Source organism: Salvelinus namaycush, chromosome 8 (genome assembly GCF_016432855.1).
Source record: "Salvelinus namaycush isolate Seneca chromosome 8, SaNama_1.0, whole genome shotgun sequence".
NCBI classification, from domain to species: Eukaryota; Metazoa; Chordata; class Actinopteri; order Salmoniformes; family Salmonidae; genus Salvelinus; species Salvelinus namaycush.
The window spans coordinates 17,935,538-17,948,690 of NC_052314.1; the positions used below are offsets into that span (position 1 = coordinate 17,935,538).

Below are 13,153 nucleotides of genomic sequence, written 5' to 3' on the forward strand. Positions count from 1 at the left end.
GAAGCGTACTAATGCATTTGACACTCAATTGATAGCAAAGTACTAAATGTGTATCTTACAAATAAAGTTGAAGCACAGACTAGTAATTAGTTATATACTGCCTATATAAATACTGTCATCCCCTCAGCAGGAGAAGAAAAAGTAATTAACCAAAGCAAAAACTGTCACAGGTAGATAGATGGTCAATGTCTGAGTGGTTTATTAGAATAAGAAAGTTGACAGAGAGCAAAGTCTCCATGCTAAGTGACAGGCAGCGCTGAGGACAATGTGGAAATGGTGTTCAACTGCTGAAGGGTGTGTGTGTGTGTGTGTGTGTGTGTGTGTGTGTGTGTGTGTCTTGTGCAGTTGCTTGAGGGTGCATGCATGTGTTTGTCTGATGGACATTTGCGGACACAAGCACACACACTTGCATGTACTGTACAAATTCACATGTCTCTACATATGTACACACAGAGGCTGTGTCATGCAGCTACTGCACTTAAATTACATTTAAGCATTGAGATTATGTACACACAGGGACACGTGGTGTTTTTTAATGACAGTGTCCCTGGTCACAGACAGGGACAGACAGCCTCTGGTGAGAGCCACAGGACTGTCACAGTAGCAGGAGACTCGAGTGGGAAATTTCTCTTTGTGGGAAAGTTCACTTTGTCGTGATCGCCAGTCTGTATTGCCAGCTCCTCTCCTCTCCTCCTCTCCTCTTCTCCACCTCTCAGACACGACTCAGGCATCAGAGTGGGAGTAAATACTGAGATGCTGTTCACAGTACAGAATCATCATTATCCTCATCCTCTTCATCATCGTCATCATCTTCCTCCTAATCATCATCTTCTTCAACATCATCATCAAACTCACACACCAGAGCAAATCAAAATCCAATACAACAAATCCCCAAAAACCCAAACAAATATTACCATAGAAACAAAAAAATGGAAAAAAAATGAAAACATGACAAGAATGATCAGTGAGGACTAAATAGAATGTTCTCTACAACTTTACAAAAATGCAAACGTTTTTGTGCTTATCCTTTGATGTGTTTCGCTGGATGAGTAAAATGTCTGCTGCCTGTGTTAATTCCTCAGCAGACTGGGTTACATGTCTCCTTATTTGGTTTGGCTTTTTCTAGGGTGTCCCATCCCGACATGGCAGTTTGTGGCCGGGAGCCATTAGCTAATCACTGGGTTACCGAGGAAAACGAGCCAACAACAGACAATGGCATGGCCTCAGGCACACACACACAGTCCATGATATTTATACACACAGATCGGGTCATGTGGGAGAGGGGGGAGGGGGGGGGGGGGTGACACTGTGTGAGCTACATATCAAACAGAACCAAACAAAAATCTCCCAGCAGAAAGAAATGGCTGCCAAAGAAAACAATTTACTGCATCAGAGGATTGCTAATGTATGAAAAAACGGTTAAAACATTTCAAATCTGATTTTCAAAGAGCAAAGATTTTGGAGCGCTTCACAGTAAATTACCCAGATTTCTCATTCTGGTGTTGACACATTAAAAACTGCCTCTGTTTGATTGTAGCAGCTAAACAGCAGAGGGACACAGCATGATTATACATCATGTGGTAGAGAAGAAGAGGCTGATTGTGTGTGTGAAACATGTGTGTGTGTATGTTTGTGTCCGTCTGTGTGCAAGCCTGAAGCGTTGTATAAAGGGGAACCCTAGATTCTTTAATATATAGTCATGGGGGACTAAGATAATCATATTATCATGCGGCTCTTCCAAAGAGAACATCTCTGGGTCTGAGCCACAAGTCTGGCCTCCCTCCTCCCTGGCCTGGGGATGACAGCGGATCGTAATTAAATTACATCCTGAATTTGGTTAGGGTGCTGTGTGTGTATGTGTGTGTGTGTGTGCGCGTGTGCGCGTGCGAGTGTGTGTGTGTGTATGTGTATGCAGGGGTGATTTCTGGGGAGGAGAGTGGGTGCTCGTCTCCCTCTCGATGTGTCTGTAGTAATCTTCTCAGGGGCTCATCACACCATTAGGGGATGGGATGTACTTTGCCTAATCAAGCATGTTTAGTGAAACAGTGTAAGAGAGGGAGCTGGAGCACGGCTGGCTGGGCAGGCAGAGCAGGCCTCAATCACACACTGCACTTAGGGGATGCCACTAGCGGGGTGACAGAGAGGAGAGGGGGCAACAGGGGGTCAAAACTTTGTCAAGGCCCCATATTCTCAACCAACACTCCTCTCAGGGCTACAATGGAGATCGGAGAAGGAGGAGGGGTTGTCTACTATAGTATGGAATATGTAAAGAATGTCTTCACTGTGCTAATGCTATAACCCCCCCTCTCCCCAGCCCACTACATTACTCATTCATGGCAACACTCATTACTACTGTAATACAAGTACAGAAACAAACACCCACGCACTCAAGCACACACGCACAGACACACACACTCAAACACACACGCACATACTCGTTCAGTTGTTGAGCTGTTTCCCTGAACCCAGCCATGTGTTGGCATTTCTACCCAGCTAGATCATGTGCTTACACTACATTAATCTCGTTTAGTATTCTACCTCAGTGGGTTATCCCTTCACATTAAGACAAACAAACCCACCGCCCAGCCTGGCTCCTCTCCTCAGCCCACCACACAGCTGGCTCTATACAGGCCAGGTTTCCTCGCCATCTGCTCCCCCTGCAGGTCAGCATAACTCGGTATTTAAGCTCTGTACATATCTACATGTGCTGGTGCTGCTGTGTTTCTCTCTGCCAGTCATACAAAGCCCAGCCCCTGCTCCTCCTATGCCCCTCCAGCCTCAGTACATCTCTCTCCTGCTCTACTCCTCTGCTCCTCCCAGCCCACAGACCCACTAATGAAGCCAGTCTATGCGCTCCCATGCATGTTGCCACCCGGCGCCCAGCGCGGGGATCCAGTTAACACTGATTTGTAAATGTTTGGGGATTGATAATGGCTGCCGGGCCAGAGATCTAGTGGGAGACGCTGAAAGGCAGGGATATAGTGATAGCAGTCTGAATGATGCCAGTCTGACAGGCCCAGCCCTATCGACCCATCCGTGGGCCCAACACCCTGCCTGGTCCCAGCCCTAACGACCCATCCATGGGCCCAACACCCTGCTTGGTCCCAGCCCTATCGACCCATCCGTGGGCCCACCACCCTGCCTGGTCCCAGCCCTATCGACCCATCCGTGGGCCCAACACCCTGCCTGGTCCCAGCCCTTTCGACCCATCCGTGGGCCCACCACCCTGCCTGGTCTCAGCCCCAGCCCTATCAACCCATCCGTGGGCCCACCACCCTGCCTGGTCCCAGCCCTAATGACCCATCCATGGGCCCAACACCCTGCCTGGTCCCAGCCCTATCGACCCATCTGTGGGCCCACCACCCTGCCTGGTCCCAGCCCTATCGGCCCATCCGTGGGCCCACCACCCTGCCTGGTCCCAGCCCCAGTCCCAAACGGTGCCAGTGTCTGTGAGGGGGCCGGAGGGACGGGCAGGGGAGTACTGCTTTCCTCATTGATATTCCGCTGGGCTAGGAAGCTGGGTTTGTCCTGCCTGCCCTGACTCTTAACCGCTATTTGTTGTATCCATCTCCTCCTGCTCCAGGGCACAAAGAGACTCAGTGTCAGGGAGAGGAGCCTGAATGGAACTCCCACAGCCATGCTCACATTCCCCTACATGGGCTGTGTGTTCTCCTCTCCACCAGGTTGGGCAGCCTAGGCTTCAGGTCAGGTCACACAGACCCAGGGAGAGGGAGACAGAGAAGGAGAGAGGGAGGGGGAGGGGGAGGGAGTTCTCATACCATTCTCTGCCCTCTTTCCTTGTTCCCTCCACTTCTCCAAGGAAACACATGATTCTTTATTTTTTTTTTTAATCAAATGGGAAGGTACTATCTTCTTATCTCCTCCTGGTTTTTGCCCCCCCCCCCCATGATTGTTAACACAATGGGAATAATCGTTGACATCATTATCTAGCTTATTCCTATAAGAAGCTCCAGTATGTCGTATGCTCACATTAAGACAGGAAGCCTCTCCTTTAATGTGTGATTCAGTGTTCTCTGGCATTGCTAATACCTACCAAACACAAGCTGACGGATAGAGCTGAGTGATAGAGTTGGCCTGAAAACCAAGGACAAACACATGGTTGTCTCCTGGATGCTGGCACAAAAGCAAAGCAGAAATAAAAATGTCACACAACATGAATGACTTGCAGAGCACAAGATAGTAGAAGGAGACCTTTCACAACTGAAGCTGAATGCTAAATTATCAGTGAAGCGGTTGTCTGTTTTTTAAATTCCTTTTTCACAAAATGTTCCTTCCCTTGCACCCATTACTAGTCCTTGAGGTTGTTCTCATTGTGTCCAGCCCCAGCTCCACAGGTTAAACCACTTACGGAGCAGAGGGGTGCACCTCTCAGGGCGAGAGCAGAGCAGTAGCCATGAGGAGAATAACCTCCTCTCTTTAACTCTCTCTCTTTCTTTCTCTCTCTAAACTGCTGGATTCTGGTGGCCCAGTCTCTTCAGTCAGTCAGTCAGTCAGTCAGGCAGGCAGGCTACGCGCCAGGGGATGTCAGAACATTGAATGACAGTGAGAGAGAACAGACAGGGCAGGATTTGGGACGGGAGAGTCTGAGGGGTATTCCAGTTGCTGAGGGGAAATGGGTTTCAGAGAGGGGGGTTCATGGCACTCTTCTTCTCACTGGCCACTATGGGTATGCTCGCCCACACTCTTTCCCATCAGGTGATTGAAGTCGGCCAGGCCGTGGTGGTTGGCCCGGATCAGGCCCGGGCGCTGGGAGTGGTAGGGCAGTCCGTTGTTGCTGTTATAGTTGAGCCCCTCATGGGTCCAGCGGGGGGGCTCCCCAAAGTCCATCTGGTTGCTGGGGGCTGAGACCACCCTCCTGCGGTCTGGGGAGTCCTGCGGTGTGGCTGGATAGTTGTACTCGCCTGCAGAGTTCCTCAGGGTGGTCCTGGGTTGTCCTCCGTGGGGCTCCCGGTGGTTGGCCAGGACCAGGTAACGTGTTCGCTCCGTGTTGGGGGGCCCCACGTTCCCTGGGTCTTCGTGCCTGCCCCCTCTCTCCTGCAGGAACTTGGAGCTCAGGTAGATGACTGAGTTGGCTGGGCAGGGCATGCCCACTGAGGTGAGGAAGGTCTGGCTCTGGTCCCAGTCTCCGTCTGGGAGCCTCATGCTGGGTGGAGGCCGTTTCTGCTGCAGGGGGGTCTGTTCTGGAGTAGGTAGGCCTGGGTCTATCTCTCCTTTAGGCCAGCCGTTGGGCGTTACGAACGGGTTGTCTGCCTGGGAATGTGACCGGGTCCTCTCGCTGCCACTGGTACGGGTCACACTCATCACCGAGCCACTCCGCCCCTGACCTAGCATGTTCTGCTCTTTGTCCCCTTTACGGCTCCTATTGTTGGCTCCTGCCCCTCGCGTGCGGTGGCGGTGGCGATGACTCATGATCCAGCAGACAGCCAGGCCAGACAGCACCGCCCCCGTGGCGAAGGCTGAGACTGCAGACACGACCAGCAGGTTGACGGATACCAGACCGTCTGGTTCGTCAATGAAAGACTCCTGAAGAAGACCTACAGACACACAAAGAAAGACAGACAGACACACAAAGAAAGACAGACAGACAGACAGACAGACAGACAGACAGACAGACAGACAGACAGACAGACAGACAGACAGACAGACAGACAGACAGACAGACAGACAGACAGACAGACAGACAGACAGACAGACAGACAGACAGACAGACAGACAGACAGACAGACAGACAGCAAAGGATGTCAGTAAGTCAGTGGATACAGTGGATATGTGAGAGTGTTCAGACACTCTTGTAGGACAATGGATGTTGAAAATAAATATACATTATAAAACAACAATCCATTTCTGTTTTTAGCCTTCATTAGTGTTCTAAAGTCGGTAGACAAAGCATCTCTGCCCTGGCCTTAGTAAACATGTGGGAGTTTACAACTTGACAAAGTGGCCTATTTATCCGTGCCTCAGTGGGTGGGGAGGAATGCTCTCCTGCAAAGGTATGCTATTGGTGTAACGGCTAATTGTGTTCATTACCTAAAGTGGATGGTTATTTTAATGGCTATAATAACTGTCTTCCTGATTGAGAATATCTCCCAACCCCGAAGCGTTGCGGAACATTAATTTTGCAGCGGAAGAATGTCTGTACACTCTGGAATTAATAGTGAATAATTGCTTTAAGTTCCTTACTGTATTTACACATGAACTTCACAAAGTTATTTCTTCTAACGGTATGAGAAATTATTCACAATGTTTACAATCACTGACAGCACATCTGAAAAAAGGCCTAAGACAATATGTTTCTTTTCCCCCAAAGAACATGATAGAAGCTCCTCTGGAGAACGGAATATATGAATTATTAAAGCAGTGAAAAACAGGAGAGCACAAAGCTGCTGCCATGGATCAATTAAGAAAATGTCAGGAGAAAACGTGTTCTTTGCAGTGCAAGCACCAGGGACAACACCAATAGAAAACAAAGAGCTTACTCCCAGCCAGAGGAAGAAATGTGGGGGAAAAAGAGAGAGACAGAGAGAGAAGGGAAGGGAAAGAGGCCTACAGCAGACTACTGAGGCTCCAGACAAACACAGTAAATGTTTCTTAAATTACTCCAACAGCAAAGGGGTGGTGATGCGTGTGTCTGAGAGAGGAGAGAGGAACAGATAAATAAAAGCGGGCCCCACAGGAAATAGATAGATGTCATTAATCGATGTTGAGAGCCACTTATTCACCCTGCACAGAAAAGAGAGAAAGAACATCCCAAAATGCAAGGAGCAGCGGTCTGCTTTAAACTAACATAATGTTATCGTCGGACTCATTTATTTTAATGGAGACAAATGGCAAGAATTAGGAGCAGGTAGAAGAAACTAGCTAGTAGTTCATGACTGGGTTTTGGGGCTTGGCGAGACAGAGTATTATTCTCCATGCGTTGACACGAAGCAGGGGAATGGCGACGGCCTATATTAAACACCACAACAATAGAAGCGGCCACTCAACAGGCCACAGTGAAAAGGATTTAGTACTAATCAAGATGCCATCTTGGTCAATCAATGTCCTTTTCTACTCTAATTAGTGTTTTATCACTTATCCAATAGAGCCTGGAGTTACATGGAGCATGGCTGGGTAGCATAGTTACAGTGAGTGAATTATGTGCTGTGTGTCTCTTGCATCTTCAACTTTGGACATAGATTGGACACCCAGGGGAGCGTGCTTGGGCCTCTGCTGTTCTGTATATAAATGATATGAAAGATGCTGATTCTTGCCGTCTTTTCATTTATGCAGATGACTATACACTTCTGGTGTCCCACAATAGGAAAACTATGTTGGAGAGCACAGTCCTTACTAACATTAGCAAATGGCTTGGAGATAATAAGCTATCTCTGCACTTAGGTAAAATTGAGGCAATTATTTTGGGGTCCAGTCCTAAAATGTGTAGGTCCTCTGAAATCAAAGTGGAGTTAGGGGGTGAGGTGCTGACTACTAAAACCTCTGTTAGCTACTTGGGATGTATCCTTGATGGAAGCTTGGGAGGTGTGAGCATGGCCAATAAGGTGCTAGGGAAGGGTAATGCCAGGACTAAGTTTTTGGCTAGAATATCCAAGCTGTTTGATAAGGACTCCATGAGAGTGCTAGCCACTGTCCTCATTCAATGCCATTTTGACTACGCTAGTACTTCCTGGTTTTGGAGCTTATCTAAGCTTATGAAGGGGAAGCTCCAGATAGCCCAGAATAAGCTGATCAGGGTAGTATTGAAGATGAGTCCACATACTCACATGGCTTTTGAGGATAGGGTGTCCCAGATTAGACTGAGTTTGGGTTATAGGAGTTTTTATGGTTCTGCACCCAGATATTTAACTGATTACTTTCCCCATGTTTGGGATGCACACAATCACAGCACCAGATGTTGCTAAGGTGCTTATACAGGTTCAGGAGTAATGCTGGGAAAGGTACCTTTTTGTATACTGGAGCCTCAGAGTGGAATGAGTTGCCTCTGCCCATAAAAACGACGTCCTATCTAGGGAGCTTTAAATATAAAGTAAAAAACAGTTTTATGTCTTCTGTGCCCATATCAATGACCCCTATGAAGTAACAGTAATGATGAGATAGATGTTCTTCTTCTTTGTTTGTACGTTTTATTATCTCAATGCCATACTGTGTTCAGCCGTGTTGGATCTTGTCTAGCTATCTTGTTTCAAGAGGTCCACAAAGGAAAGTCCCAGGCTTTATTGTGTGTTATCCTCCATGATTTAACATGTATGACTTTTTCAAGTTTTATGTGTGCTTGTTTTTTTAAAATGGTTGAATTAATAAACTAAACAAAAAAACGAAAATCCACAATATAGATAGAATTATTGTAGTATTGTAAATTGTATATTGTACATTTGTAATAATAGAGTAATAATGTAACAATGTGTTGTATTATGTACTGTTTTATTTATGATGTAGGCTATTATTTTGTTGTGATGTAATTGTTTTATTCCTGTTTGGACTCCAGGAAGAGTAGTTGCTGCCTTGGCAACAGCTAACGGGGATCCTAATAAATACTAATTGTGGATGTATGTTTTTTTGGTTTCATATTAACGTGACTGATTTTCCCTCCTATTTCTTCCCTCTTTCCTTCCCTTTAACTGTCACATAGGGAGCTCATAGTTCTGCTGGCTAAGCACAGTCCCTACCATTGTGTTTGTGTATTCGGCTAAACACCCATATTCTGTGATATTTATATTGAATCTGGCATTTGCTAATTGTCTCTCTCTCTCTCTCTCTCTCTCTCTCTCTCTCTCTCTCTCTCTCTCTCTCTCTCTCTCTCTCTCTCTCTCTCTCTCTCTCTCTCTCTCTCTCTCTCTCTCTCTCTCTCTCTCTCTCTCTCTCTCTCTCTCTCTCTCTCTCTCTCTCTCTCTCTCTCTCTCTCTCTCTCTCTCTCTCTCTCTCTCTCTCTCTCTCTCTCTCTCTCTCTCTCTCTCTCTCTCTCTCTCTCTCTCTCTCTCTCCTTAGGCGGAGATAAACACATTGTTGGCATCACCACTTGGCCAGCCTAAACATATCCCTGATTCATGCACTATTTATTTTCCCTTTTCGGGCCAATATTCAACTTGGATTCACTGGCAGTATCTATTACATAACTCTGGAAAGTACTGTGCTCCTCAATGTTCAGTGGCAGCCAGGCAGCAGAGGAGACAGTGGAATAAATGTCATTCTCAGGCTATGGTGCTGCTGCTCTCGTATTATTTACTGAGGCCTCTGGTTTAGGAATAAAACAATAAGGTAATGAATTGGTTCTTGGGTTTGGTAATTCCTAAAAACCACAAGCCTTTATGGCTCTTTAAACAACGTTGGACCATCATTTCATTCACATCTGGAAATGTTTATACTTGGTGGTCATGAAATTTTGTCAGCCAGTTATTGTCAAGCACAATAATTGACCATTTATTAACATAAACATGTTCAGCATCTCCAGGCCTCCACTCATACAAGCCACATATAAGCCGCTGATGCACGCCTTTGGAATTTTAAAAAGTCTAGTAAGTTAATTTAATATACACCAATCCATAATTTATTTTAGTCAGGTCTAAAGAATATGAGTTGGCCTACTGTGTGTTATCTGTTTATGCTCCATGCCATAGACTGTTGGCTTGTTCATTTAGCTGACAATATATGCTAATAAGTCCCGTGACATTATTTTATATGATTTTATAGTAAGAAGAATATATTTGAACTTAGCTGAATAAAATATAATGGATATTTTTCCCATTCCGGAGTGAGTAAGCATATGAAGTGGCTTCTGTATGTTGAACGCAAAAGTGATAATACTGTACGCTAGATTTAGAGTTATTTGGCAACTTTAGTTGTGAATGATACAAACCTTGGAATGTCTTAGAAATCCAAACATACACTGAGCGTACAAAATATTAGGAACACCTGCTCATTCCATAACATAGACTGACCAGGTGAATCCAGATGAACGCTATGATCCCTTATTGATGTCACCTGTTAAATCCAATTCAATCAGTGTGGATGAAGGGGAGAATACAGGTTAAAGAAGGATTTTAAAAGCCTTGAGACAATTGAGACATGGACTGTGTATGAGTGCCATTCAGAGGGTGAATGGGCAAGACAAAAGAATGACGTGCCTTTTAATATTTAATATGATAAATCGTTGTTCTGTCGAAATATTTTAAACGCATATTTCGCCATTTTGTTTTCTATCCCTTCGCTTGGCGAACCCTGTATTGCACAGTAAGGATAATTTTAGAAATGTAAATCAGCGATTGCATTAAGAACTAATTTGTCTTTCGATTCCTGTCAACCCTGTATTTTTTAGTCAAGTATATGATTAGCTATTGATTAAACTAGATCACTCTGAAAGATGGCGACCGACTTTTCCATGCTGGTTTTGCTACCATCTTCATTGTATAACCACGGTTTTTTATGGCTAAATATGCACATTTTCGAACAAACAATATATGTATGTTGTAATATGATGTTACAGGAGTGTCAACGGAAGAATTCTGAGAAGGTTAGTGAAAAAATTAATATCTTTTGGCGATGATTACGTTATCGCTATTTGGCTTGAATTGATGCTCTGGTATTGTTTGCATATGTGGTATGCTAACTTATCGATTTATTGTGTTTTCGCTGTAAAACGCTTAGAAAATCTGAAATATTGTCTGAAATCACAAGATCTGTGTCTTTCCATTGCTATGCTTTGTCTATTTTTATGAAATGTTTTATGATGAGTAAATTGGTCATACACGTTGCTCTCTCTAGTAATTCTAGTCCAGTTGTGACTGTGGGTGCAATTGTAAACTGTGATTTCTACCTGAAATATGCACATTTGTCTAACAAAACCTATCCTATACCATAAATATGTTATCAGACTGTCATCTGAGGAGGTTTTTTCTTGGTTAGTGGCTATCAATATCTTAGTTTAGCCGAATTGGTGATAGCTACTGGTGGAGAGAGAAAATGGTGGACAAAGGAAAAATGGTGTATTTTGCTAACGTGGTTAGCTAATAGATTTACATATTGTGTCTTCCCTGTATAACATTTTAAAAAACAGAAATGATGGGGTTATTCACAAGATCTGTATCTTTCATCTGGTGTCTTGGACTTGTGATTTAATGATATTTAGATGCTACTATTTAATTGTGACGCTATGCTAGCTATGCTAATCAGTGTGTGGGGGGTGGGGGGTGATCCCGGATCCGGGATTGATACTCGTGAAAGGTTAAAGAAAACACTTATTTCACGCATCAACCACTGTTTGAGGAGCATACAGCCTCTCGCTGTGCGACAGGGGATATTCCGCCCAATCTCTGTACGCCATGGGCTCTCCAACCCTGGTCCTGCAGCTACCCAGTGCTTCAATTGGGAGCAAGGAAAATCAGTTCGGGAACATTGATAGTAAAATGTTTTCGCAGCGAAACATAATTCATTGAACTGTTGACAGCACCTCCCTCTGCACGCTGGAGAAAGGAAGGAAGGAGAGAGGAGATGGAAACTCCCGATGGTGAGATATTCTGTAGCTAAAGGTAATGTGTCAGCCTATTCATTATGAATGTATAAAATACTAGACTATTCAAAATAAAATAGTAATTCACTATTGTAGGCTAACTCTGTAAGCCAACCTGCACAATCAATGAACCAACAGCATCGCCTAGGCCTATACGTTCTCTCCCAGACTCATTGATAGAACGTTTGGTGCGTAGCATAAGGTAACCAGTCCATCCAGTATGCATAATAATACAGTCCACACTCAATTACAAGAATTTGTGTAATTTTTCTGTATAGGCTAGACCAATTATGTACCAAAGACATCTTTAATCAGTTTAATAAATGTTTTTTCTACTGTGCGTAATATGCAGTAGGTTATAATAGGTTATAGGTTATATAATAGTAGGTTATAGGTTCTAATCTTTAAAAAAAAAAAAATATAGGTCTATGCATATGTATAAGCTCTAATATGTGTATTTCTTTGGGTTAAGGCTTTGAAATAACATCCACAACAACCATGTTTTCCACTCAGTTTCAACCTGTTGTTGAACTTCTTCAAATTGATCATCACAGCGAGGTGAGTTTTAAAATTATGATACTGTTTTGATGATAAGTGTTTGATTTGATTTTGGATTGCATTTGCATTGATGTCAGAGTGGTTAGAGGGACAATAAAGCCCTGAGTACCAGGCCATTAGGACCTGATGGAGGGACAATAGAGCCCTGAGTACCAGACCATTAGGACATGATGGAGGGACAATAGAGCCCTGAGTACCAGGCCATTAGGATCTGATGGAAGGACAATAGAGCCCTGAGTACCAGGCCATTAGGACCTGATAGAGGGACAATGGAGACCTGAGTACCAGACCATTAGGCCCTGATGGAGGGACAATAGAGCCCTGAGTACCAGGCCATTAGGACCTGATGGAGGGACAATAGAGCCCTGAGTACCAGGCCATTAGGACCTGATGGAGGAACAATAGAGCCCTGAGTACCAGGTCATTAGAACCTGATGGAGGGACAATAGAGCCCTGAGTACCAGGTCATTAGGACCTGATGGAGGGACAGTAGAGCCCTGAGTACCAGACCATTAGTGACCTGACGGTTGTTAGCAAGTTGGGTCCTACCAACGCATGTCCAGAGTGCATATGAGAAGATTACCGTGACTCAGCGGTCACATGAAATTTTACTGCGGTCATGACTTATGACTACTGGTGTGTGGGTAATACGGTAACCACAACAGTCCTATTCATACTTCACTTATACTGAGGAGGAGTTCACCATTCCTTTCACCCTTTCACATTTCGCCCTAAAAATGCAGGGCCGGGGTTCACTATGGTGCTTCACATGAAATTGTGTACTGTGCAATAATATGCTGTGGTCTCGGTGTGAGGGAGAGGTCCCGATGAGTGTCTGTGTTTCCATGGCTCAGCTGGAGAATGTGGCAATGAGGGCTGCCCTTTCCTGGTAATGAGAATGAACCACCATTGAAATGCAACTTCCATATCTGGAGCAGCACGTTCTCCTCCCATTCAGACCCAATGTGTTTCTCTCTTTCTCCTCACAGAGAGACGATGCACATCGCAGTCTGAAAGGCCATTAGTGAGTGTCGCTTTTGGAGCCACTCTGCTTTGTGGCCGTGGCTGGGGGAG

The 13,153-nt window shown here is 45.0% G+C and overlaps 1 protein-coding gene across 1 annotated transcript in view; it reads right to left on the reverse strand.

Moving 5' to 3' along the window:
- Positions 1-4,671: 4,671 nt before the first annotated feature.
- The window catches only part of LOC120051810 (semaphorin-6B-like), a 54,524-nt gene continuing 46,042 nt past the window's right edge, over positions 4,672-13,153 (reverse strand). Inside the window, exon 16 of the mRNA XM_038998695.1 lies at positions 4,672-5,555. Coding sequence (XP_038854623.1) covers positions 4,672-5,555 — 884 coding nt within the window. The remainder of the gene's footprint in view (positions 5,556-13,153) is intronic.